The 26,804-nt window shown below is 35.1% G+C and overlaps 1 protein-coding gene across 1 annotated transcript; it reads left to right on the top strand.

Moving 5' to 3' along the window:
* The first annotated feature begins 1,180 nt into the window (after window positions 1-1,180).
* LOC126810984 (tyrosine 3-monooxygenase) lies at window positions 1,181-26,424 on the top strand. Its single transcript, XM_050536443.2, has 11 exons — window positions 1,181-1,544; window positions 10,903-11,145; window positions 14,848-15,034; window positions 15,867-15,955; window positions 16,510-16,577; window positions 17,532-17,582; window positions 18,107-18,252; window positions 19,163-19,298; window positions 19,555-19,681; window positions 20,309-20,538; window positions 24,762-26,424. Exons 1-11 carry the CDS (start codon window positions 1,488-1,490, stop codon window positions 24,940-24,942), a joined length of 1,515 nt encoding a protein of 504 aa, XP_050392400.1. The 5' UTR covers window positions 1,181-1,487; the 3' UTR covers window positions 24,943-26,424.
* The last annotated feature ends 380 nt before the right edge of the window (window positions 26,425-26,804 follow it).

Raw genomic sequence — 26,804 nt, 5'->3', positions numbered from 1 at the left:
CCAATATTTAAAGACAAAATAAACATTTTACAATTGGTACACGAGTCGTGTACCATAATGCGTTTCAGCGCTATTTGTAATAAGGGACTCGAAAAACGAGGCTAGGCATATTCCACAAGTCATGTCAAACGGTGACATCATATTCTTATCTGGAGAGCATGTCAAATAAATACTATCGGCGTAGACTGGAATAACCAGACGCTAGAGATTGAAATTCGGTTGAGAATACTGGCGTATTTCGCCGAACCTAACTGATTAGAAATTACAGTAAAAACAGAAACGATTGAATGTAAATCAATTTATATACATTCATATTACATTATTGTATGTAGTCCCGAAATGACATAGTTTGTGTCGAGTGGACGTTAAACCCCATTTCTCTCTCACACATTATTGTATGCGTTGCGACCCATTTGTGGCAATTTCTAGGTCCCAAATATTAGCGACTTAGCTATTCTTTGAATGGCATTTAGTAATTGGAACATAATCAAAAACACACTTTTATGGATAACAATTACTATGGTTTATTTCACTGCGACTTAGCTCCTTTAAATTCAAAACTTAGATCATTTGAGTGTAAATATCACAAACTTATATACCCAGACAAATCAAACAGTGAACTTATTTCATCTGAGAGCAGACAGCCCTTACAGATTAAAAACAATGCTCATAATATATAAATAAATTTTTTGAATAAAGGATCACGTGACGGTGATCATATTAATATGAATTTGTTTACTTTAGAAACCGTTAATAAACATTGTAGCATGAAAATAGAAATTGTTATGCACGCTAAGTTTTATGTATAGACTCTTTTATACTAAATATGGGTCTGTAATATAAATTTTTAAAAAATGTGATATGGCGTTCCATTGTTACATAATCAAAAGTGAAAACATTTTAGAATTTCATTAGTTTGAATATACCTTATCTAAACAAAACACGCTACTCCTCAGTATGGAAATTTCAATGACAATAATTTGATGTATAAGATAAGTGGAAGTAATTGTTTCCAATGATAATCTACACCTCGTTCAGTTGAATACCACGTTACTATATTAATTGATTGAGAGGCCGTGACTTGGAACGTTGGGTCTTGGTCACTGGTCGATCGACTTCTTATCCCCTCGACATGTCTACAAGTGGGCGGGTATACAGATAGGCAAATATGACGTACAGGAAACGAACGGAAAAGCTCCATTCAAACGACACTGGTTGGCGTAAAAATCGAAGATACATATGAATCGAAAATTCCAAGCCAAATTCATTTATCGATGAAAATGATTGGACAGAAATTTAATTATTCATGAATTGAGGAACGATTGGCCCTTTTCCCGTGGCGATCGCGGGCGGTTTTTATTACTCTAGCTATAAACTGACTTACACAACACCTTTATATAGAAATAGTTCTATACTTGTGGATGTCTTGTAATTAATACATATAGTCATACTCACAGATTGTGCCTAGCTTTGGGAGTTATCTAGCGATGGCAACAGAAACTGTCAAAAGAAGGTTAGCTTTTCAGAAAAGTTATAGCCAAGAGGTAAGATATTTGAGATTTTTTGATAAAACTTTAGCTTTTGAAAACTTCGGGACTAACTATATGCCATATAAACGAACGCCGAAGAGTATTAAGTTCCTTAATGAAGTTTTGATATCGAAGACCTTATATTAAGATTAATAATCATTTGGAGAACGTATATAATGCAACGAAGACAGAATTGAAACTAATTAACATGAACTTTAATAAAGGACCCTGAAGGTAATCATTATGGTATATCGATTGTCTTTGGATAGTTATAACTATTGGTACTTTGTACACGATTTTCCTTCATTGTTTTAGTCCATTAATCGACCTTGCCGCTAACGCACTCTTTATTGAGCACATGGGCATGGATCTTACGTGGATATTAAATTTGTCATAAATTTTATTTTATTGTATTGTATATACTTATATTGCTACCCCCCCCCCCGCCCCTCTCTCTCTCTCTCTTTCTCTCTCGCTCTCTCTCTCAATTATTATGTGTAATTAATTCCGCCTGTCCGTCTATTTTAATTTACATCAATTAACAGGCAGGTATAAAGGGACTTTAACATGTCTTTCGCGCGTATCAATGAACTTGTATTATACGACGGATGGACATATGGCAATGTATACATATATAATGAACAGGAGTTATCAACATATCACTTTAACACGCACCAATCTGTAAATAGCGTCCAGTTGAAAATAGGTGAGAAAATAGCCATAAACTACAAGGATAGTCTATCATTAATATTTAATACAGTGATCCTTTTATAAGATTATCGATGACATAGTCGCCAGAAGATGTTACGGAACTTTATGTTATTAAACGCGCATTTCATTTACAAAATTGGATGCACAAAGATCGACAGCAATACGTCCACGCTTGCATAATTTATCCTACTAGATTACAATTTCATATCAATATTAATTAATAACGTAAATTTGGGCAAATTATTATAATAATATAATGACTATGTACACTAATAAAAGTCAATACTTGATAAACCGAGAACAAATTAATTATATTAACTTAATATAAACAAAGATACTCCTTGATATTTCTTAATAATTCACTAAAACAACATTTCCCCTAAGTGACCAATAAAACGGCGCGCCCCATGATGGGAGAAAACAGAGTAAAGTCTTTAAGTCTCTGATCGTTATTAGCAATTTTCGGACAATATCTAAATTTTCATAACTTAATCCACGCAAAAATATGCTCACACTGATTTTTTAGTATTTAATTAAGAAAATAAAATCAAAATATCCCGTAAATTATATGTAGCAGTGGTTGGTTTCGACCATATCCCATATTATATCGTCTGTAGTGGATGTTTGACAAATTTTCTATTTTTAATGTTCTTTTAAATTATCGGAATTGCACCCGTTTAGACTAATATTCCCCAATCACATAAAGGGGCATTATGGGGGATTAGATAAAGAGCTGACTGTTCTCACTATAATAGTTAAAAAGTAGATAATGTAAACGGAATTTGATGAAAATTTCAGTCAAATTGATCCACTAAAGCCGGCACGATAAAAAAAAACATAGTCTCGATTATCCATTTTTGGATTAAATCATCATTGAGCGTTGAGCCGCAACTCGGATTCAACTCCAGTAAATATCGCATGCTAGCGATGACACCGAGTGTTGATTGTGGTCTGGATAAGTTAATTAATGTCTAATTAATAATTTAGATAACATTTCAGGCCTAAAGAAAGACCTGCAAATAGGAAGATTTAGCTCTTGCATAATGTATATTTAAATGACGATGATATACTGATGAAAAGACGATTAAGCAGACGAAACAGCCTACACCGATAAAACAGCATTCCTTTATACGCCGATAAAACGACATTCTTTTATAGAATGATAAAACAACATCACTCTATACACCTATAAAACATGTGCTCTGACGAACTGATAAAGCACCATTCCGTTATACACTGATAAACACATTCTTTTATACACTGATAAAATAACATTCCTCGACAAACTGATTGATCAACATTCCCTGGTAAAAACACATTCTCTGACGATCTGATAAAACCACTTGCTCTGATGATCTGATAAAACCACTTGCTCTGATGATCTGATAAAACATAATACCTTGATAGAGTGATAAAAACATACATTTAAATAACTAAATACAACGGCCCACTTTGACAAAGAAAAAAACCCAGTAATAAACCACAGCTTATTGAAAAAAAGGACAACACTTGATAGACTGATAAATAAGTCTATAGTCTAGAATGAAATTTTCCTGATGGATCAATTATTTTGATTTTATCGATATATTGATAAATTTGTGATTTAAACCTATAGCACCAAAAAGTCAGGAACAAGATATTTCCGCCAGAACATACACGAAAGTGTATAATCAATGTATGGAAATTTTAAGTAAAGGTCATGACTCGTTGATTCTTTAACCAACTTAATTTCTATTTGTTTCATAATTCACTTATCTATGCATGAACATATTAATCTTTGTGGTAGAATTTTATGTCGAAATGACTTATATTTTCAGTTTGCCTTTACTTTCATGTCTGTTCTTATCTTGGTATATTATCTTCTGGTGGATTGGCATCAACCGATATAGGAGGTGGCCATTTTTTCTTATACTGTTGCGTATAGTTAGTCTTTTGTTATATAGACGGCTTTGTAGTTCCCGGTGTGTTAATGTACCTTTCGTTAGTTGTTTGACAGGCTTTGTATATTAGTCAATTTTTTTTATCACGAAACATCAAGAGAAGCTACTAGATCCAGCTTACTAGCCATGGTAGATCTACTGGATCGAGGTACTAGCTATGGTAGCTGTACTGGATCCAGGTTACTTGCTATGGTAGCTCTATACTGGATCCAGATTACTAGCTGTCGTAGCTCTACTGAATCCAGCTTACTAGCTATGGTAGCTGTACTAGATCGAGGTTACTTGATATACCGGATCCAGATTACTAGCGATTGTGGTTCTACTGGAACCAGCTTACTAGCTATCGTAGCTCTACTGGATCCAGGTTACTAGCTATTTTAGCTGTACTGCATCCAGGTTATTTGCTATGGTAGTTTACTATCAGTTGTGACTATGCTGGAACCAGATTACCAGCTATTGTAGCTCTACTGAATCCAGCTTACTAGCTATGGTAACTCTACCGGACGCAGCTTACTGGCTATGGTAACTGTACTGGATCCAGCGTCCTAATTATGGTACCTCTATCGGATCCAGCTTACTAGTTATGGTATCTCTACCGGATTCAGCTTACCAGCTATGGTAGCTCTACTGGATCCACCCCACCATCCATGGCAGCCATATTGGACCCAGCTTACGAGTTGTGGTAGTTCTACTGATTAAATTACTGTGACCATGTTTATGCAACTATTGATATGTATAATATAATTATTAATGATCATTATTACATCGTAATAACCTGGAATGAGTTTCAAAAGTAAACGTTTTACTTTTCAACAAAAACATGATATATTTGCCAATTTCTCAACTGGATTTTAGGACTAATAGGATTATTCTTTAACAAGGTAGGACTGCTGTGTATATATGCCATGTATTTTAAGACATTTTAACATTATTCTAAACATAATAAGGTTACGAATATCATTCCAGATCCACTGGACCCCTTTTTAAAAACAATACAAAGCAAGCGTTTCTCAATGTCTTGGTGGTTTGAATATTATAATTATTGGTGTAAGAAATCGAATTTCTAGGGAGTGCGGGGGGCATGGAGAAGTTGTGAAATTTGACTCCGTTTAGGGCAACTTAAATGAATTTTATTTAGCTAAATTTCAAATACAAAATTTCTCTACATTGTGTAAGGGTTAAATTGATGCATAATCGTGGAAATACAAAAGTGAAACAAATTTGTTAGCTATGCAGACGTATATGGTTTTGAACAAACGAAAACAATTCATCACATATAATGTGATCTTCCACCCAGGAAGGTGGGAGACTGCTTGGAAATAAAAAGAATTCAAAATGGGGTTAAACGTCCTACTGTTCTGCACCGATTAGGCTAATGAAGACGGGCATACGTCATACAGTGTGCTGAGGCAAATTTTGACCGACAGCGGAATTACGGCTTACTCTTTTATCTGTCGAATTTTTTTTTACGTGTCCTGTACCATTGACAAGGGGGACCTCGCCGGAAAATGCCAATGAACTTTCTCGGCCAACACCGGGATCAAACACGAGACCTTCAGGTTACAGAGCCAACGTCTTACTCACCGAGCCACCACGGCTCCCGCTAGACTGTTGGGAATTTCAGAGAATATGTTGATAATTCGGCTTCATTCGGTGCTATCGAGTTTGATTTCGAAACTTTGGTGAAATCGATTTCTAATACAAATGAATTGTCTTGAATGAAATGAAATCACAACAGAAACAGTAAAACGTGTAAAGTTGGACACAATCAAGACAGACAAAACTGAACGTGTATGTAAAATGCCTGTATACGTACATCATCAATTGAAGGATTGATCTCGCTTTAACTCTGTACATCTTATCAAGCTATATCTTGTAAAACTCAGTCGTTGCTTCAGGGACATGGTATGTGTGGTGCCGTGCTTTAGGTGTTAGAGTTACCGCAAGTGACACCAGTGTACCCAATGATTTTGATCTTATGCCATATATTTTGATCTTATTAAGTACGATACGGTACATGTATCGTAAACCTCAGATGCCTTCAGACATACATTCGCTTCATTTTAGAGAAATAAAAGTTGTTAGAATCCGTGTTTTGTTGGAAAATTTATCCTGATATACCGAATTGTTGTAAACATAGACATGTACACTTCAGGGCCGTATTCAGATAATTAGAGTATTCATTAAAGAAATCAGACATAGAATGACAAACGGTTTAACTGAATAGACCTACGATATAAACCTACACTGTAATTTAGTACATATATACTGATCAATATTATTTAAAACAAAAATTTGAAACAATAGAAAACCCAATACCTTTATTTATTTTACATGTATGTTTATAAAACGTATAGAAAATATTTATCTTGTGTAAACATCACCATTACCAATGCTTTTAGTAGAAATGAATGGAGTAGAAACAGAGGTATCCAATATTTATTATATGTCAAATTTATGAGCTTTAAGAACGCAAGGAAGGCGTAGTAAAATGGAAATCGACCCTGGCTAGCTTTTTATTTGTCGCCGTGTAAGTCAATAATATTTCGATGTTCACAATTACAGCAACTAATCCTTATCTGATGGTATGCGATTGAATTTGTTGCTCGCGTGTCAGATACGAATCAAAAAATGGGCCATATTTATCAGAAAATATTTATTTGATTAAAAGACTATTTTTGTTGGATGTCGCTATGTGATATTGTCCTTTGCTTACAAGTCTTGCTGCGAAATAACATCACTGACACAATTATTCAAAGCAATAATTTTAATGGCATCCAGAGGGAGCGGGGACGTCATAGGATCTGAATAGTATTCGTCGATTATCAGAATTAATAAAACCAACAAAGATATGTGTTCCGTTTCTGTTAGTGCCCAGCATATATTATTAAAGGGTTATTGACGAATTTAGTGACCTTAAATTATTTCTTAATGTTGATCGCAGGGTCCACATTACAATGACCATAGGTGTATAAATTTGGGTCTGGCGTGCTATTTTTGGGGGGACAATAACCCAATAAGGATGTGGAACAAACATAAGCTAACTCCATATTGATCTCGTCTAAACATAAAATAACCCCATATGGATCTTTTACAAACATAAAAACACCCCTTACGGATCTGGTACAAACATAAACCAATCCCATATTGATCTGTTACAAATATAAACTAACCCCATACGGATTTGGTACAAACATAAAATAACCTCATACAGATCGGGCACAAACATAAAATAACCTCATACGGATCTGGTATACACACATAAAATAACCCCTTATTGATTGGTCATGTTTATAAAATATAAACATGGGTCATAGTACCTGCCAGTTAATATATGACCCATTATATAAATCTTCAGTTTAAAGCATTCCTTTAAACGTTTCAAGTAATTGACAAATTGGATAATTAGAGTCATGCACCTTTGAGCATTTTATACACAATTGTTTAATGTTATATAAGTTGAATACTACACAAAGATCGAACCCGGGCAAAACCATTGGAAATTTGAAAATGCTCTTAGAATATTAGAATTTCATTGTAAAAAGTACATCTCTAATTATCGTGGTGAATTGAACATGGAAAATAACTTTATGGACAGGTAAAATTAATTGATTGCATCGAAGAGAGGGTGAAGCTATTGTCGTACTCTATATTTAACGTTACTTAAGCAGTCTTGATTTGTTTTGGTTCAAAGTGGTAAAACAACACTCAGCAAATTGTTGAACACGTTTAAAAATACTTTACTGTGCTGGTTTCATTTTTTTTCCTGTAATGGGCTCTGATATTCAAATCTCGTATTGGTTTGGAATTTAAAACACAAGGGCAATAGTATCTACTTAGACTACTGCAAATAATACTATTTTATATCAATATATATAAATATAAGTGCATGTACTACAAAACTTGACTGGCGATGTGAAATTTTGAAAGAATAATTGGTAAGAGGTGTTCTAGACGAAAAAAACCCAACAATTTGTCTCGCGGACAACAAAGTTTCTTACTCGGAATAAATCATATCTCTCATGGCTTAATCCACGCTAAAATATACCCAGGTTGATTAAAAACAGGCCCAGCAATTATATTTCTCGAAACATAAAGATGGCGGTTTGCTTGTTTACAAAGGAAACAAATTAGATCGATGGAATTTCAGTTTACCATAGATTTGTAAATACTGAACGGAAGTTTACCATTTGTCGACTGATATTCCTAACGATTCAACTTTCATAATATATTGTTTTTGCTGGGGATTCTTATATCGCTCGAATCCCGCCCAGGGACTTTCAGACTGAATGCATTTCTGGGTGGAAGACGATCCTGGGACTAAAGCCTAATAGCGGAGTCGTGGGTCCAGTCGTTTAATTAAAGCTACAATATTAGCAGGTGCCATATAAAGCGCATGCACCCCCACTCCCCCGCCATTTATATAATATGAACGAAACCCGTTATCACTTATATCTGAGATGATTTCTTAATCTAAAAAGCTCATTCAGCACCTCGTTAGTCAATATCAAATCTCGTACGTAAATAAATGCCAACTTTATCTTTAGAAATAAAGTGGATATCAGAAATCGAAGATGTCAGCATTAAGTTGAATATTAGTTCTACCTGAATGAACCACCACCGATTATAATACACCACAAGTAATAAACTTAATATTGAATATGGCCGCTTCTATACGCTTAGGTTAATCTGCCACTACTTCGATTTTTATAATTACATTTTGATTGATATTTATTTTGTCAATATCGCTATATTAGTAATAAAATGGCATTTATTGCTGTGAAATTATATAAACATTCTAAACAACACAATATCACGATAAATACAACATTCCCATCCATAATATTCACATTTCATATTGTATTGTAATTTCATATTCAATACAGTGAACAATAAAACTGAAAACAAACTGACTGTGAGTTTACCTGGCAGGTAAATTACAAGTGTTTATATATTTACATAGTTTGATGTTGACCTTTTTCTTGTAAAAGCTCATTTCCCCAACCTTTTAACACCACCTTTCAATGGAAATGTTAAGGAAACCTTTATTTCCAGCAAGACTTTTTAAAAATGTTTTTATTTTATTATCTGAGAGCACTTTTAGTGAAAGAACGATCGGCTTATCCCTGATCGAAAAATCATTGTATCCTACAATAATTTACTTGCGTGGAGGGTGGGGGATTCCTCGGCCGTGGGAGATAACCGGAGAACCCGGAGAAAACACAGGCGAATGGTTAAAAGAAAACGCTTATGGCCTCTGAGAAAAAACAACTAGTTTGTTACTTTGTTTACCGAGGGTCTGGAAAGGAAAAATCTAAATGTTCGGATGAAAAGAATATCTGAACTCAAGTGTAGGCCATGAAATGACATCAAAATAGGACACCTACGCGCACGCGGATTATTTAAATAAAGATGTACCATATGCTAGTCTCAAAATAACCTAGTTTGTGTTGAATAGACGTTAACCCTGTTTTAATTAAACTGTCCGTATATGTTATATAGAAACTATTTTAATGCCTTTATTTTCTACAATTATTTAGATCTTATCTTCCCATACAATTTTTAAAATGCACGTAATTAAAAATGGAGGTGAAAGAAAAAACACCAATCTCACCATCTCACCGTAGCGCCGATGAATAATTTAAAATAATACGACCTTATATTGTTCTTCAATGGAATCTATCCGTTATTCACCCTTAATCAAAAATACTATTGTAGGTTGTATTAAAAAACAAACCTGTTCTCTTATTACAAGGCTTTCATGTGAAACTAGAACTAACCAAATAGGAGTGGCGACATATTGTATAACGTGCAGTTATATAACTAAGTTCTATTATTGTGGATAAATTGCTGAATGACACGTCAATTAGGGACAATCATCCTTAAGGCACTATCACGCCAAGGCATAAAATATTATCGAAAAATCGTTAAGACAAAAAAATGAAAACAAAAGAAACAGATTTAAACCGTGTTGTATTATTGGTTCAAGAGACTACATATCAAATATTACTTCATTTCCCTATGGTCCGAATTCATACAACCACGACTTCATTTCTACTAATTGAAAGCAAACAGACAGTGATTTATAATAATTATTGTTTGCTTGCTTCAAATCTGTTTAAATAAATGGAATATATAACAGTTTATGGCGCTAGCTTATTGCTTCATGTCTATATGATGATCATAGGCCAGCAGGCCAACAAGGGGGATAACTTGGGTATTGATCATACCACCCTATTAATCCCTCAACTAATTTACCTTTTAATACGTGTAATTAATTCTCGTCTCGATCGTTTCTATAAAATCAAAATACACCAACTTCTGTGTCTTATATGATGGATTACTGTTTAGAATTCTATATTTTTAACTCAGATTCCTCGAAGACCGGTGTTCTTTTTATCACGTCAAAAAGGAAAATGGTGATTTTTGTGTATAATTTATAAGTTCGATATTTTATAGCACACAGTTTATTTTATAATTAAATGTTTCTAACTTACTAATCAGCTATGATCTTCTGTCTGTTCAAACGAACGTCTTCAAGCGGTTGGCTTTAAGTCCCATTGCATCCTAACGTCGAACAGTCTTACCGTAAAACACCGACAGTATGTAAACCGCAAAACTCCCAAAACAAGCAGATTCAAACTATATTATATAAGCTTGATCATGAAGTAGTTTAGCGTTCCTGTGTTAATTCTTGTGTCCCCTTTGTTTTTGTTTTTCAGCATGGTGGCTGGAGAAGAAAAAGTTTAATTGATGATGCCAAATTTGAAACTTTGTCAAATCTCGAATTTGAAAAAAGAGAGAAGATACACAGTAAAGGAGATTCTATAAGTGAGGAAGAGGATGTTTTTGTGAATGGTGATGCCATCGTAACTTCAGATAAATCCAACAAATTAACGTTTGGGATTATTTTATCTTTGAAAGACGGCTCGACTAATATTGGACCAATTATAAGTCTGTTTGAGGTAAGCATGGAAAACTATTTGCCAAATTTTAATGTGCGTGATATTATTGTAGTAACTTTCCCGCAACCCCAGGGTTCCACTGTCTACGTCCAGAAAACTCCATATCTTTTTCAGAAAAGCAATCCGGGGAATATACATGTAATTATAAGGATTTGCATGTGCCGAAAGGCCCTCCCTTTGTATTCAATAGGTTGCTAATTCTTCCAATCTACTAAAAATCAGATTACATTTTCGTTCGTTTTTTTTCTAAAAATAGTACAATATCAGATAACAAACGATACGAAATTCTAATTTTCCCAATCTGTGCCTCACTCTGTAATGTGCAAATACATGTAATTATGTAGTGGACAAGATGAGTCATTATCTTTTCTCACGTGTACATATATATCATAATACTATATACACACATAGAAACAGATATACGCGACGTTACCAAAGTTACATGAAAATGAAACAATATGACTTCGATTTTCAGGAATCCTTAAACATCTGTATAGGCGCTGGCATTATCAAAGTTAACAAGTGCATCCGTGACTTGAAAATATGAGTTGCCTTCGCCATTAAGGTTTTTTTTTTATTTAAATAAAGATCTACTTACATCGGTATTGACTTTATATAGTCAGTATCAAGAGATGGTTGCAGCAATTACAACGTCAATCCCGTTAAACAATGAAACGTGAAGAGATGCTAAGTGGCTTTTCAGAGATTTAAATCGACAACATTTTACGACAAGCGTTTATCAATAACTATATAGTGAGTAATTCGCTGGCTCGCTAATATGGAGGCCCCGGGTTCGATTCCGCTGTTGGTCTCGAAAGTTCTTAGGGGATTTTCCGGTGTGCCCCACCCCTCCTCCCTTGTCAAGGTCGGGTGACGCGTTAGCTTGTCCGGGCAATATTTCTCTCACAGCACATATATGGCCCAGTAATGGAGGCCCAGAGTGTCCATAATTTTGTAATTTTCGACACCCCTGCAATATTCAGGACATACATTACGTGTATTAACCAGAAATTCTCTTCGTAGGGATATTAGTAGAATAGACTTTATAAAATATTATGTTGCGATACTAACATAAATATCATACGTCTTCTTCTATTAGTGTTTAACGTCCGCTTCCACCTATGGTGATATCGTAGACAAGTTGTTTTATTCTATCATGCATTGCGTACGCGTCGGGATATTTTGTGTGGGAGGAAACCAGAGTACCCGGAGAAAACTCAAGTCAGATACGCTCACACCAGGGATCGAAACTACGACCGCATTACATATTTAGCAAGATATGTGAATTCGTGAAACTAAAGAATGAACAAGCTCTGTGGCTCGAGGATGGATTACCATACTCAGAGCCGGGTCCTCACAAGCCTATGTGGCGCCCCAGGGCAAAAGTTTCAGTAACGCCCACCCCGACCCCTGCATACTGTAACTGCTTTGTTGGTTGGTGCCTGGGCTCAGTTGATTGTTTATGATTAATTTTAAAATACAATTGAAATACACTTTATCTGAATAACTATTTATTAAATCAAGTTATGTGTGAATTTTTTCTCCGTCAACTCTCCATTTGATCGAAAAACCTTATAATATATCTTGGAAAAATCATAATTCTACCCCAATCTGATTAAAATACAGATCAATATTTCGTTTCGTTTTTTATACTTTCAATGTCCTACACTACATGAAGATCTGACCGGTTGTACTGGAAGGTCGCATCAGTGGCTTTTGACCTTATGACGTCAGATATTGTTTAATAATCAGCGTGGTTTACCCACAATTCCGTGCATCGCACGCCAAGAACTCACCGTAACAGAACGTTTCATTGGCTAATCCCTAACTTTAACCAGAACGCTGGTAATATAACAACTCTTCCGGTTCCTAGTGTAGTAAAGACAAGTAAAACGACATTTTGAACTATAAAAAAACGAAACGAAATAGGATCTGTGTTTAAATCAGATTGAATTCTACCTCTATTTGCTGAAAAACTGGTTTACACAGGTTTAGGGGAAGCGAAGGCCGGTGATTTGCTATCTATGATTTGCATATGCCCCCCTCAGAAAACTTCGTACTTTTCCATAATAGGAATAACAAAACAATTTGTAGGGCCTACTCATAATCAAATGGATTAGAAACATGTATGTAATAGCTGAAATTATTAAGGATTCGGTCGGTGGTTGTTTAACACCAAACTGAAACTTACTGTAGGCCTTCAAAAGTCACCGTAGCTGGTCTGCATACGCTCTATAAATCTGTGATGTCGCTTGATGTGATTTAGTCGACCATACATTTCTATCCTCTAAACGCCTTGCCTTCATTTCCGCTTCCTACGGATATTCAATGTCCAGAATTCATTTTAGACTCGAAGCAATTATTTAAAGATGGAGGCAGGTTCAATTATTTACGAGACGGAAACAGAAATTCCGTTTCTTCAATTCGCCGAATTTCTCAAGTCACCGTCATCCATACAAAGCGCACTAATACAATCGATTAAGTGCTTCCGGTGAAAATTGTCTCGATCCTTTTCGATCACTGGTGAATGGAACGGGTTCACGTCTGTATTTGTCATTTGGCGCTCTTTACTCAGACTCTACTAGGAATCTAGATGTTAGTTTTGTATGTCATGAGGAATCTCTGTAAAGTTCACGAATTGATTCCGATTTAAATTTGTATTCAATTACATCGTGTAAAATGTACCAGTGTCCTGAGATGACACCCTTATCTTTTACGAAAATAAAACGTACATGTGGTTTTAAAAGTTCTGAACGAATGGTGCAGTCGATACGTGATTGGAATCGCTTGAAAAAAATCTTGGAGACCTAATAATCTTATAATGAGAGTGAACATTTATCTTAACTTTCTTTCTATTGTAGTGACATCCATTAAACCCAATTTTCCAAATATTGTCGATACTTAAAATAAAAACGCATTAGTCAACTCAGACTAAATGTCATTGAATTTCCGGGACATACATTTTCACTCGGAACTAAGCCAAGCTCAAATATGGCCGCTGTTTTTTCTCACACGAGCGATTAAACCTATCTAAATTTCATGAATCTTTCAGACGATATCAAAAGATCGTGAACCTTAGCGTGTGATTATGATACTTTTTTTCCTTCACAATGACCATAAGCCATTTTAAATTGATAGAGATGAACAAGAGGCTACATGAACCTAGAATGAATTTAGAAGTTAAGGTGTTTTTTGTCTGATTGTTCGGTCGCTATTCATATTAATTAATGGAGAAGTTCGCGCCTTTTAGCTCTGTTTCATGTCTATTTCCTGTTTTTGGACTGACTTATTCCTACTTATTCTTTGGAATTGATCATCTTTTTAGAGCAAAGTTGATTCATAGCGTAAACATTGGCTTTGTTGGCTCCACAAGCAACAAAATAGTACCTTAGCATACACAATATATAATACAGTACCCAAGCAGATCTTATAATAGTTTAAAACGATGTAAATTGTTCTTACCAAATCAATTAAAAGTCCCAATTTCACACACAAAAAAGACATGTCCACATTAAATCTGTGATACAAATATATAGGTATTTCGCCCATCATGATAATTCAACAATATCAGACCATCGATAGTCGATAGTTTGACTTCTGATGACTTTTCTTATTTGCACCAACTACAGAATCTATTCCTATTTCAACTTGTACACTGAACAATGGTCTCATTTAAATAATCATAATTCAATTTAATTTCAGAACTTTCGTATTACAATAAAGCACATTGAAACAAGAAAATCACGTAAATCCGACGCCCATTCAGAAGTGTTTTTGTTATGTTCTGGTAAGAAAGATGGCGTAACAGCCGCCACAACTAATATACAGAAGCATAGTAAAGTTTCGGGTGTTGATATAATCAGTGAATCGAGTCCAGAAAATAAACCAGGTGAGACAATATATATAACCCTCCCAATAATATAGATGCTAGATTATTACACATATGCGTCATTCAACCAAACTGTTCAAAACGCGCACTTTAATATGTCGGTACTTGACCTTGATTTAGGCCAAAAACACGTAAATCAGATTGATATGATGTATTATTTCAATTTTTGATGTGGCAAGTGTTTCGAAATAGTAAGCGGAAATAGGTTTGTGTACTAATTTGAAATTTAATTTTCGGATTGCAATGTCAGCAGCGGAACATATCCCAAAAATTGGTTTAATCCATATATAGACATTAAATTTTCAATGAAGGCAAATTGTTATCCCACAAAGAAATTTGAGCAATCTGAAGATGGTCGCGGTACAATGAATTAAAATAGTTGACTTAGATAATATCCTTTGTGCCCCCCACACACTTTTAGTTCCTACTGATTTACACTTTCTGATCATTTTCATTTGTTCTTCTGACTCAAACAAAATCGTTTATTGCCCTTATTTGTCCTTTCAGATCCTTTTCATTTGTTCTTTTATTTCCAAAATAGTTTATTGTCCTTTAAGTTTTTACTTATTTGCCCTTTCTGACCGTTTTTATTTATCCATTTGGCGTTCAAACACCGTTTGTTGTACTTTTAGTTCCTACTTATTTGTTCATTTAGTTCCTTCTCAGTTGTCCTTTTCGTTCCTAAATTTTTGTCCTTTTCGTTCATTCTTATTTATCTTTTGGGTTTATTCTCAATTAAAGCCTGTTTAAGTTTATGTAATAAGAATGAACAGTTATTACTTCCCTTTAAGGTTTAATATTATTAACTGGTACATTTTTCTTTTACTTTCAGAAATCTGGTTTCCACGACATATCTCTGAACTTGATAAATGTACTCATCTTATTTCTAAATTTGAACCCGAGCTTGATTTAGATCATCCGGTAAGTAATCTGAGTTTTATTACAGTGATTACAGAAGTGATTAATTGGTACTCAAAATCAATGTTGCCCCTAAGATAGTTGAAATCGAGTTTAAAGTGTTACTTTTCTACACCAAGCGGGTTAATGAATGCGGGCATACGCCATGCTCAGCCCATGCTGATGCCATGCAGTGTGTTGTGGGATATATGTTGCTCTGACAGCAACTTTCATGTGATCTTTAAAGTGCTGCCATGGTATACAAGGAACTTCGGTTCTTCGATCGCTCGGACTGACAAGTCGCATCTAAAACAAGATTTGAACCCTTCTCAAACAGTCAATGGTCATAACGTTAAAGATTATACACCTGGGCCCTGTTTCTCAAAATCTTAACTAAAGATAAAATCCAAAGTTTAGTAGATACTTCACTTTTGATTGGCTAAGCACTAAAATCAATCTAATATTATCCAATCAAATTACTAAAATTTGTATTTTATCTTAGTTGAAATTTCGTGAAACAGGCCCCTGATTGGTCTCTGATAATAGTTTTGGTTTGTATGATGTGCTATTTGTTACAGGGTTATACGGATAAAGACTATCGTGACAGAAGACAGAAGATAGCAGATATTGCCTTTGATTATAAACAGTAAGTTTCAAAACCCTGTTTAATTGGTATTGGCGTACATGTTGTTTCTAAATTGCTTTCAATTGTTGTTTTCTTTGATCTTGTAGGTACAAGCAGTATAACACATGCATGATGTGTGGTATGCTTACTAGTTGAGTGCCCTTTCAGAAACATTTGCTTCACTGTTTATGTGCACATCATTTGTCTGGTGGCGTCTCGGCCAAAACATGAAACCTGACAATTTTAATTTCTAGGAACAAAATGTTAAATAATGCCATCGATTGTAAAGAGTATTCAATTTAAAAGTCAATACAATAGTGTTATATTACTGGACTTTGTCGGAAGTTCCTATGTAATTAGTAGGTGTTTCGTAAATTGTAATCGTACACTACCTCTCGCGTGATACCCACCAGACTATTACTCAATCGATTGACAGTATACATAGTACATAATAGTCCAACCAGCTTCGTAGACTTCCCAAAGGAGAAGCAGTACCAAGTCTTTGGAAATGAGGCATCGCGTAAGATTTAAACAAGGAGCATGTGGTTCTTGCTAATATAGCTCAAAAATGAATATATTGAAAATGTCAGTCCAAGTACTTTATCCTGGGCAAAGTTATGAATGTTAGAAGTTTTGACAAGAAATACCCTAAATTGCTTACGACGATTGCCGATTGTCAAGTACCATTGCCGTGATAAAAAAACAAACTCTCGGTTTTCAGTCATCCAATCGGCCATCACCTTGAGCGCTGCCATATTATCGTTTAACGAAGATATGGTGGACATTGTTTAATCCATTCAATATCTAAGTCATTCGATGTTCTAGAGATTTGATTATCGGCTTTATATTGTGAATAAATGTCTAAATAATAATTTAGACAACAATTGGAGACAGAAGAAAAATCTGCAGTAGACGTATTTAGCTCTTGTATAATGCATCTTTAATTTAATTGGTATTATTGTATGTTATTTTCAGTGGTGATCCCATTCCAAGAGTAGAATATACACAGGAAGATATCAACACATGGTAGGTTGATGTCATTTTTAAACAGAGACTAACAAACCAAAATATTTCATTGTACACTAATGTTGACAGTCCATGTTCAATTAATTCGAGGACCATATAACTCGGTCGATCGTCATCATTCATCCACTGGCTTCTAATACCATCTTTACACATCCCGATCAATCGGTACCCCCCTTTAAAGACGCTGATCTTCATTCGGGAGAAAATGGTTCATGAATTGAAAATTTTGCAACATTCGGCCAAAAATTTGTTTTGAAATCTATATGTTCGCGAGTTCTTCTGCAAACTCGTCAGACTTAATTGCTTGGGTTCGTTTTCTTAATGCAGTGTTAAATATTCAATATGAGTATATTTAGCATGAAGTAAGTATTGAAAATTTAGATATTTTCCGAAATATGCATTAAGTACAATCATGACAATCTAGTTAAGAAAACCGAACAGAAGACTTGTCAACCAGTTCTGTCATTAAAGCGCACATTCTGAATAAAAGCTTTTATCAAGTCCTACACAAATTTTATTTTCAGGGGCCATGTTTTCCGTCAGTTAAAGAAGTTATTTCCCACCCATGCGTGTAAGATACATCGCGATATATTTCAAGTTTTAGAAGATGAATGTGGATATACAGCAGATAATATACCTCAGTTAGAGGATATATCTAATTTCTTAAAACGTAAGTTCTTACTTAAAGTTACAATTTCATATTTTTAAGTTATATTTTTAAAATGTATTAAAATAAAGCCCTAAAATAGATGATATCTATAAACAGTCCTATTAATCCTATAAATCACTATTGCCAGTTGATAAATTGGCAAAAATATCATTTTCAACTTCAAATTCAAACGTTTGGAGATAGCTATTCCATGGTGGGGGAATAGAAAACAAGGGAGGTAATTCGGAGGTAATTGTGTTATTATTTCCGGTGTGAAGATTTTTAAGTGTGAGAAAGATCGTATAATAATAAGTTGACAACCTATTGAGCAAAAGACATAGAAATAATTATGTTTTGACTTTCTTAGAAAATATGAAATTGTAACTTTAATTCTAATAATCAATTCTTTTTCAAACTTATTAGTTTTTTGGGTTCGTGTGTTTTTTGGGTTCGAATGCACACTTTAAAATAAAGATTTTCACTGAGAAAATCTCTTACGAACAACATCAGATTACCATACCATTACGGGCTTTTAAAAATTTGGTTTATTACTGCTTAGAATGTCTGATATTTCTAAGATTGTCGCAGACAGGCTGTCGAGTATGGAAGGGTATCGCTGCCAATATTAAATGCTCTACTAAAATGTATTTTCCGTCGATCACAGACTCTAGGGCAGGAAGCTACATTTTTTTTTGGTTTTTTTTTTAAAAATGTCGCAGATATATCCTACGTCTAATTTTGTTTATTTAAAACAATTATTTATTTTAGGTAAAACAGCACTTCAACTACTATCAGATTTACTGATAGCTCTTGATGTTCTGACACTGTACTGTTACGTTTGCCTCTACCCGTGTCTTCGATTTCAAATAAAGTCGCGGATATATCCCGAGCCCTATTTATATTTTCTATGTTTAACAATTGTTTATTTTAGGTAAAACAGGGTTTCAACTACGACCGGTATCAGGTTTACTGACAGCTCGTGATTTTCTCGCCTCCCTGGCATTCCGTGTATTTCAGTGTACCCAGTATGTTAGACATGGATCTAAACCAGATTACACCCCGGAACCGTGAGTACACAGAGTTCGTCCTTATTTTAACTTTAGATCTGCTATAGTATTATAGGACCCGGGATGTGCCATTCCCAAAAAAATTCTTTCATATGGATCCATATCTATATGGCGTAATTTATCAATACAACAATACAATAATGTACATGCATGCGACCACGGAACTTTTCGATTAGATTACAAATGTATATGTTAATAGTGATGTAAGGGCCTTACCTGTTAAATATGTAATTTTGATATTTCTTTGATCTTTTAGTGATTGTATTCATGAATTATTGGGTCACGTACCAATGTTAGCCGATCCAGGATTTGCCCAGTTCTCACAGGAGCTTGGTTTAAATTCACTAGGGGCATCGGATGAAGATATTGAGAAGTTTGCAACGGTAAGAATTATAGATGGCATTACAATTAAGCTTTTTATTATAGATATTCATAGGATTTCGAACAGCAACATAAGATGTTTTCTTTTAATTTTCACATTTACATATTTAATGCTGCCATCAAAGTTAGTTTCGATGCAATACCATTCTATTATATTCTATTATATTCTATTCTATAGTTTTCTACCATCGTGTTATAGCTTTTATCGCCGTTAGTTAGATTTTCGACGTTCTCTGTTTCATATTTTGATTTAGAAATATTACGTATGTTACAAATTTTGTCTGTACTTAGGATCTCCTGCTTGGTGGACCAGTGACTTACTCTTTAAAGGACAATATTGGCGTCAGTCATTATCACATATGTGATAGAACTGGTTAAACACGTTCCAAATATGATTTTAACACATAGATCATTGCTACGATATAGATACAACGCACACGCGCTAACCATACGCGTCCCCCCATTTGCCCTTGCCACTATAGATCAAATTTGTAAGAGTGTATCGCTGTGAGGTCATTTTTTGTGGTAAAACTTTCCATGGACATATTTTATAGATAAAATGTTGTCGTTTTTTTAACGGACTCTTAAGTTGGGGAGCTAGCCAGTGAATTAGAGCCTTTATTTTATAGCTGTACTGGTTTACTATTGAGTTTGGTTTGTGTAAGCAAGGAGGGCAGATCAGAGCTTATGGTGCCGCAGTTTTATCATCGTATGGAGAACTTCTTCATGCTCTGGGCGATACACCAGAAAGACGAGCATTTGATCCAGTAAAGACATCTCTACAAGAATATACAGATCAAGATCTTCAACCTATTTTCTATGTCGTTGAATCATTTGAAGATATGATGGATAAAATGAGGTACGCCTTACTTTATTTCTCCATTACTATTATTAAAGGAGTGAAACTTTCCTCTATTAAGGTCCAAATAAAGAATTGGACTGGGTTGATCTGATCTATTGTACTATTTCTTTAGATTAGTGATAGGATAAGGTCTATGCTTATTTACTAACTTGAGATTCATTTGTGGTTTAATGTGTCGACTGCGGAACACAAAATTGGTTACATCTGAATGTAGTCAACGAAAACAGATTGTCTTCCCGGGAAACAAATCAAAATATAAAATGCAGTGAAATGAAATGAAATGGGGTTTAACTTCCTAATTTTCTGCACTGACTGGGCTAATGAAGATAGGTATACGCCATACTGTGTGCTACGAAGGAAATTTTGCCCGGGCAGCGGCAACTATCAAGTGTTCTGTACACGGGACCCAGATTTTTCAACCCATCAGAACGAATAGATGCCAGACCCGCCACCCTGCACCACTAGCTGTAAAAAATGCAACGGATCCAAATCAAAGTGCTCGACAGATCATAACGACAGTAGTACCTGGTGTTCTGAAAAGGGTAAGCTGTCTAGTCCCCTACATCCATCACTGTCGTTATCATCAGTATAATAAAACATGCCTATTGATATCTTCCACTAAGATTTATTTCAAAGAAAAATATTTTTTATTGACATGTTTCTTTATTGGGAATTGATATAAATAATTGTCTATTATTCGTTCCGCATTGAGAAATTTTAATTGTATTCTTATACAGTGAACATCAAACACGCTTTAACTTGCTCTCTGCAATCAAGATATTGGATCGATATCGATTATCGCAATATAATGACGTAGTGGACGAGTCTCTTTACCTCATGCTGCTCCGTTAAGGATAAAAAATCACGAATATCGCGAGTCGAATAAATACAATAATAATATCGATCTCCATGAAACTGTATCGTTTGATTTTTCTCACGTTTCCGCCAACATGGAACTCTAATTAGTTCCAGAGACACACGTGTTGTGTGGTGGCTCGGTTAACCTTTTTATAAAATGCACCATTTAAAAGCCATAAATAAAGAGGTACATTAGAGTTGACATGGGGAAAAAAACTCCACCGGTTACATGTAAAAGGGAGTTTAAAATATGATTCCATTCCATATATAGATTTAAATACCTCAACTGTATATTGATTTCATTATTCAATTCTGTAGCAATAAATAACGATTTAGGTGAAACACAAAAAAGTTGTGGTCGTTAAGATATGCTAAAATGAAATGCAGCACGAATAATTACGTCTGCCAGAAAAGATAAACATGATTACTTATCCAGGCCCTTAATCCCTATTCTTTGACACCTAGAAATGGACACAAATGGGTCGCAACGCATATAATAATGTAATATGAATGTATATAAACGGATTTACATTAAATCGTTTGCGTTTTTACTGTAATTTCTAATCACCTATGTTCTGCGAAATACGCAGAATTGAATGCAGTCTTTGGCCCCGGATTATTCCGCTCTACACCGGTGGTGTTCTCCTATGGGGTATGTTTAGCCTCGTTCATTGAGTAGCTTCATTACAAATGGCACTCGAAAATATTCTGACACGCGATTCGCGTGCCAATTTAAAACATTTTTATTGAATATCAGTAGCCCATCTTTTTACGGTAAGCTAACAACATCAATGTGGATTAAAATTGACCAATAAGTCATGTTTGCAATGTCGAAGACTGGTTGATATTGAGTTAAAGACTTGCCTCCTTTAAGGGAGGTGGCGGTAGAGGTTCTATAATATACATATATGTTTCATAGTGGTAATGCGAAAGCCTTGTTTTAACTCTGTGAAAGGTGACTGACCTTTAAGATCACGTGCAGGAACAGTCGATAGGTGACTTCATATCACACTGCATCGATAAAACGTGCGTTGTTTTCATCGGTCCGTGCAGATTGGTGCGTTTTACTCATTTTGTGCCTTGGTTTACTGTTTTATGTACCCATTTTACCAAACAGGAAATATTCATAAATTGTTTCGGAATTTAATTTACAGAAAAGAAGTTAATATTAAGAACTAATTAACTCGTCCCGACGTCACCCCTGACAGTGATAGAAGCGGCTAAGCGAATATTTACTGCTGATCAGTTTCATAACATGTCCTTCAACAAATGTAGCCAGCTGAATGTAGAAAACCCGAATTACTCTCTACCATACCTTGCTAACTCCCCAGAAAACCTAGCTAACTCTTTCTAGAACACTTTCAAGAACACATGATACCAATCATTTCGTGACGTATTAATAACCTGTCACAGTCACCCGGGCAGAGTGTATGATGTCTTACAAAAACTGTTTACTTTTTCATACGATATAACTTCTTCCCGACGTCAAAGTTTCCTTAGTTTGATAATTTCAGTTTGGACTCGTCGGCCGGGAATTAACTAGTTTTATATATAAAAAAAAGTCTATATTTCTCAGGAAATTGTGTGTGACCTTTCGGGATTCTATATTTCTGTCAGTTAGTATGGATACAGGCAGTCCGTTATGTCCGTAATTATGCCATTATGTGCAACAAGGTCTGATTTTAACATAGAAGTGAGACCGCTAGAACGTCGACTTTCAGAAGAAAACCCTGTTATGCTCTATACTGATCCCTGGGTAAAGAGACTCCCAGTTGCGAGGATCACGATTAGTTAACCGAGCAGTCGATCTTTATTTCAACCCCATCTCACTTCCGCTGTATCTATGACCGATTAGGGCATTAGGTAATTAAAAACCGACGGTATAGAGTTTTTCTCACAGTCTTTCTCTGTGTCCCTTATCTATCAAATAATTCACTGCTATCAGTTATGATCAGTTAAAACAAGCGGTTGCCATGCAAAATACGCCCACATTTTCCATAAAATGTATGGGGAAGAGGTAAAATCAATAGGGCTTATCCGCTCATTTAAGATCTTTTGATCCTTAACATGTTTGTTAAGTTTAATCAGAATGGGACAACAATTGTAGCCCCACTGGAGGGCCTAAAAACTCATATATATTTCACATTTTGCGTAAAAATCAGAGGCTATATAGGTAAGGTCTGATGCGTACCAAAGTCGAACTCATCCAAGAACTTTTGGTCCTAGTTTAAGTTTCATTTCATGAATCGGAAAAAAAAATTGTAGCCCCAGGAAGGTTCACAAACTTCATTCATATTACAGGAAAGGGGGGGGGGGCAATGCGAACCAAAATTGAAATCATCAAAGTGCTAGTGATACTCATTTTAAGTTCATCTAAATCGGAATACAAATTCTGACCTCTAATCGGTCCACAACCTGGGTATTACATGCTTTTATACCATTTGCGTAAAGGGGAGTGGCGATTTGACTGAAAATTTCGGTCCGATCTTCAGGAAAATTTGAATTCAACCATAATTATGATGTAACGGTGATATATTTGGTCGGTTTTGAAAAAAAGATAAAAATGGTGACCTCTAGAGTGTCCACAAGCTCAAAACGTGATGTTTCGTAGAATCAGGGGTTATAATTCAGAAATTTACGCGGCAGTATCGAAAGGAACCCATGCCTTTGGGATATATCAAAATTCGAACCTCTGGATGACCCACGATCTGGGTATTACATGTAGCGGCCATTTTGTCGGGCTGTTTCGGTCCGTATAAAAATTGTGACCTCTAGAGTGTCCACAACCTTTGGTATTATTATGCATATATTTGTCAAGTTCAGCATCACAGGAAACGACCATCGACTGTGTTTGCATGGTAAGGGATTTAGAAATGAAATAAAATTTCACTTCATTGCTCATTAGCCAGAAAGTATCAAGAACCCCGGGAGCTTCCGGGGTCTGGGCGGCCCCTGGACCGTCGTCTAAAGCCCTAGGAGGGTAGCGCCCCCACCCCCCAGCAATCAAGAATTGCTTCTGCCGGCCCTGACGGGTACCGACACTCATTTTTCTCAGAACTAGCAACATGTTAGATAGAACTAGTTAATTCCTGACCGACGCTATGTACAGATGAGGCATGTCGGCCCGATCAATTTTCGGTATAAGCTTATAGGGCGTCGGAATGGAATATAATTCTCAATTTCAACCTGATAGGTTCGTGGTTCAGGCTGATCAATTTTATGTTTAAACTTATTGGGCGCAGAAATGATATATCATTTTCAGTTTCAATGTTACGTCGTATGTGGCGTCTTTTGACTAATAGGATGCGTGTACTGCCTTGCAACGGTACGTGCTATTTTTAACGTGTTTCTTCTCTTTTCAGGAACTATGCTGCAAATATCCGTAGACCATATGAAGTCCGTTATGATCCGTATACTCAAACAGTACAGACTCTCAACAATAAAGACATGCTTCACAGCGTTACAAGAGATTTGCGAGGAGAATTAGAATATTTAGAACGGGCTATAGATAGAATACAATGTCTTACAATGACAGGTCGTTGAATATAACGAAAAACCACAAATTAAAGTTAGCAAGTCAAATATATTAGTTTTAATAAGGACAGTAGATTACTTACGGCATAGAGCCGGGATTTGTAAATAATAAAATCCTTGGATTCGTCATTATTTAATTCTTCATTCTGACTAATTTCTATTTGATCATGTGAAACTGTTATTTTTGAGGGTGTAGCACATCGTCAGATTGTTTTAAGAAACTTTAAAATTCTTAACATTCCTACAATCTGTAATTTTAGAAGATAGATTGAGACAAGTTAGACACCAAATTGTAGTTAATGAATCATAAATGTGACTTGGCTAATTATTATGATAGTTTAAGAAAGTGACACAGTAAATAATATATGTTAGGTTAAAGTTGTAAACGTCATCTTTGTGCCCTATCACGCCAAGAGCTAGACGTCGCATTTTTAAAATTTAGATGAATAATGTACATACGCACAGTAAGATAGAAATGATTTATTGTAAATATTAAAGCATATTTAAGACGTATTAAAATTCCGGAATGATAAGAGAGATAAATGTAATTTTTTGTTGCAGTCGCCTTTATATATATTTCAAAGTGCAGTGCATTCGTCGTTGCTCTCTGGCCTTAGATGAAGTAAAGTTAGAATATAATATTGGATTTAAGTATATGCAAAGTAAACGTCTAAATGTGAAAGAGTATTGAAATATTAAATATAGCCTGAAATTTGGAGACTTACCACCAACTCCACATGGAAACTGAACATTTGCATTTATATGAAGAAGATGACTGTGCCCCAAACAAAGGATTAAAAACGTGTTTCTCTGAGACTGAAAGACTTTCAAGCCGACTTAACCAGTTTAATACACTAAAATATATCAGAGAGTGTTCATTTAGATCGGAACAAATGCAAGATGGGGTCCTATGCTATTAGATTGCTGTTACCTTTTTATTAAAGGGGTATTATGTAAGATTTAGATAAAGATTTAGCCTTTTTCGCTACAATATTTCAAAAATAGATAATGCAAAATGAATATATTGAAAATTTTATTCAAATTACATTCTTTTGGGCGAAGGCCTATTAAATCATTTAATGGTCGAACAATTCAAATCTACTTAATATCGGAGCCATCCAATGGCATCGATGGTTGATTATGGTCTTGTCATGTAAATAAATGTCCAATTAAAAACTTATATAACATTTCAGACCCAAAGAAAGATCTGCAATAAGCAGATTTACCTGTTTATGGTTTATAAAATGTTTAATACAGGCGGAAACGACTCTCGTCTTGGTTTAAGTCAACATGAACAGCAACTTTTTGAGTTGAAAAATATGATACTATTTCGCCTAGGAATTGTACATTTTCTTTTGTTAAATATATTTACAATTAATTTGTAGCTTTATAAAAACGAAGTGCAAGAGATGAATTGTAACATTTAAATGTATTCTTATAAGCAATAAACTGTATAGAATTAGTTAAAATAAACAAACAGAAAATACCTTCTTTTTTTAAAATTTGTGGATTTTTTTTCCCGCAAATATTCCCTTTGTGGTTTGCTCAGGCATGTATGACAGGGTCAATTTGAAGCATATTTTCGAGAATATTAAACAACGCCTGGGAGAATATATTGAAGGTAGTAGAAGCCCTTAGTACCACTTGAATCTCTCATTCTTCTCAGGGGAATTGTTCACTCCATTTCCGTCTCTAAATGACAGGTCTCGGATTCGATCCCGTTATTTGTCGAGAAAAGTTCTAGGGATTTTCCAGCGTAGATTCCAATTATCGGTGTTTAAGACTCTAGATTGACCAAAAGATTTTCAAAGGGCTATAACTCTGGAAGAATTTTGAAAATCGTTTAAAATCTATAGGATTAGCTAAAGCAC

The sequence above is a fragment of the Patella vulgata genome, chromosome 2, assembly GCF_932274485.2.
Source record: "Patella vulgata chromosome 2, xgPatVulg1.2, whole genome shotgun sequence".
Classification (NCBI taxonomy): Eukaryota; Metazoa; Mollusca; class Gastropoda; family Patellidae; genus Patella; species Patella vulgata.
The sequence above is the reverse complement of the archived record's forward strand: the minus strand, read 5'-3'. Positions and strand labels throughout refer to the sequence as shown.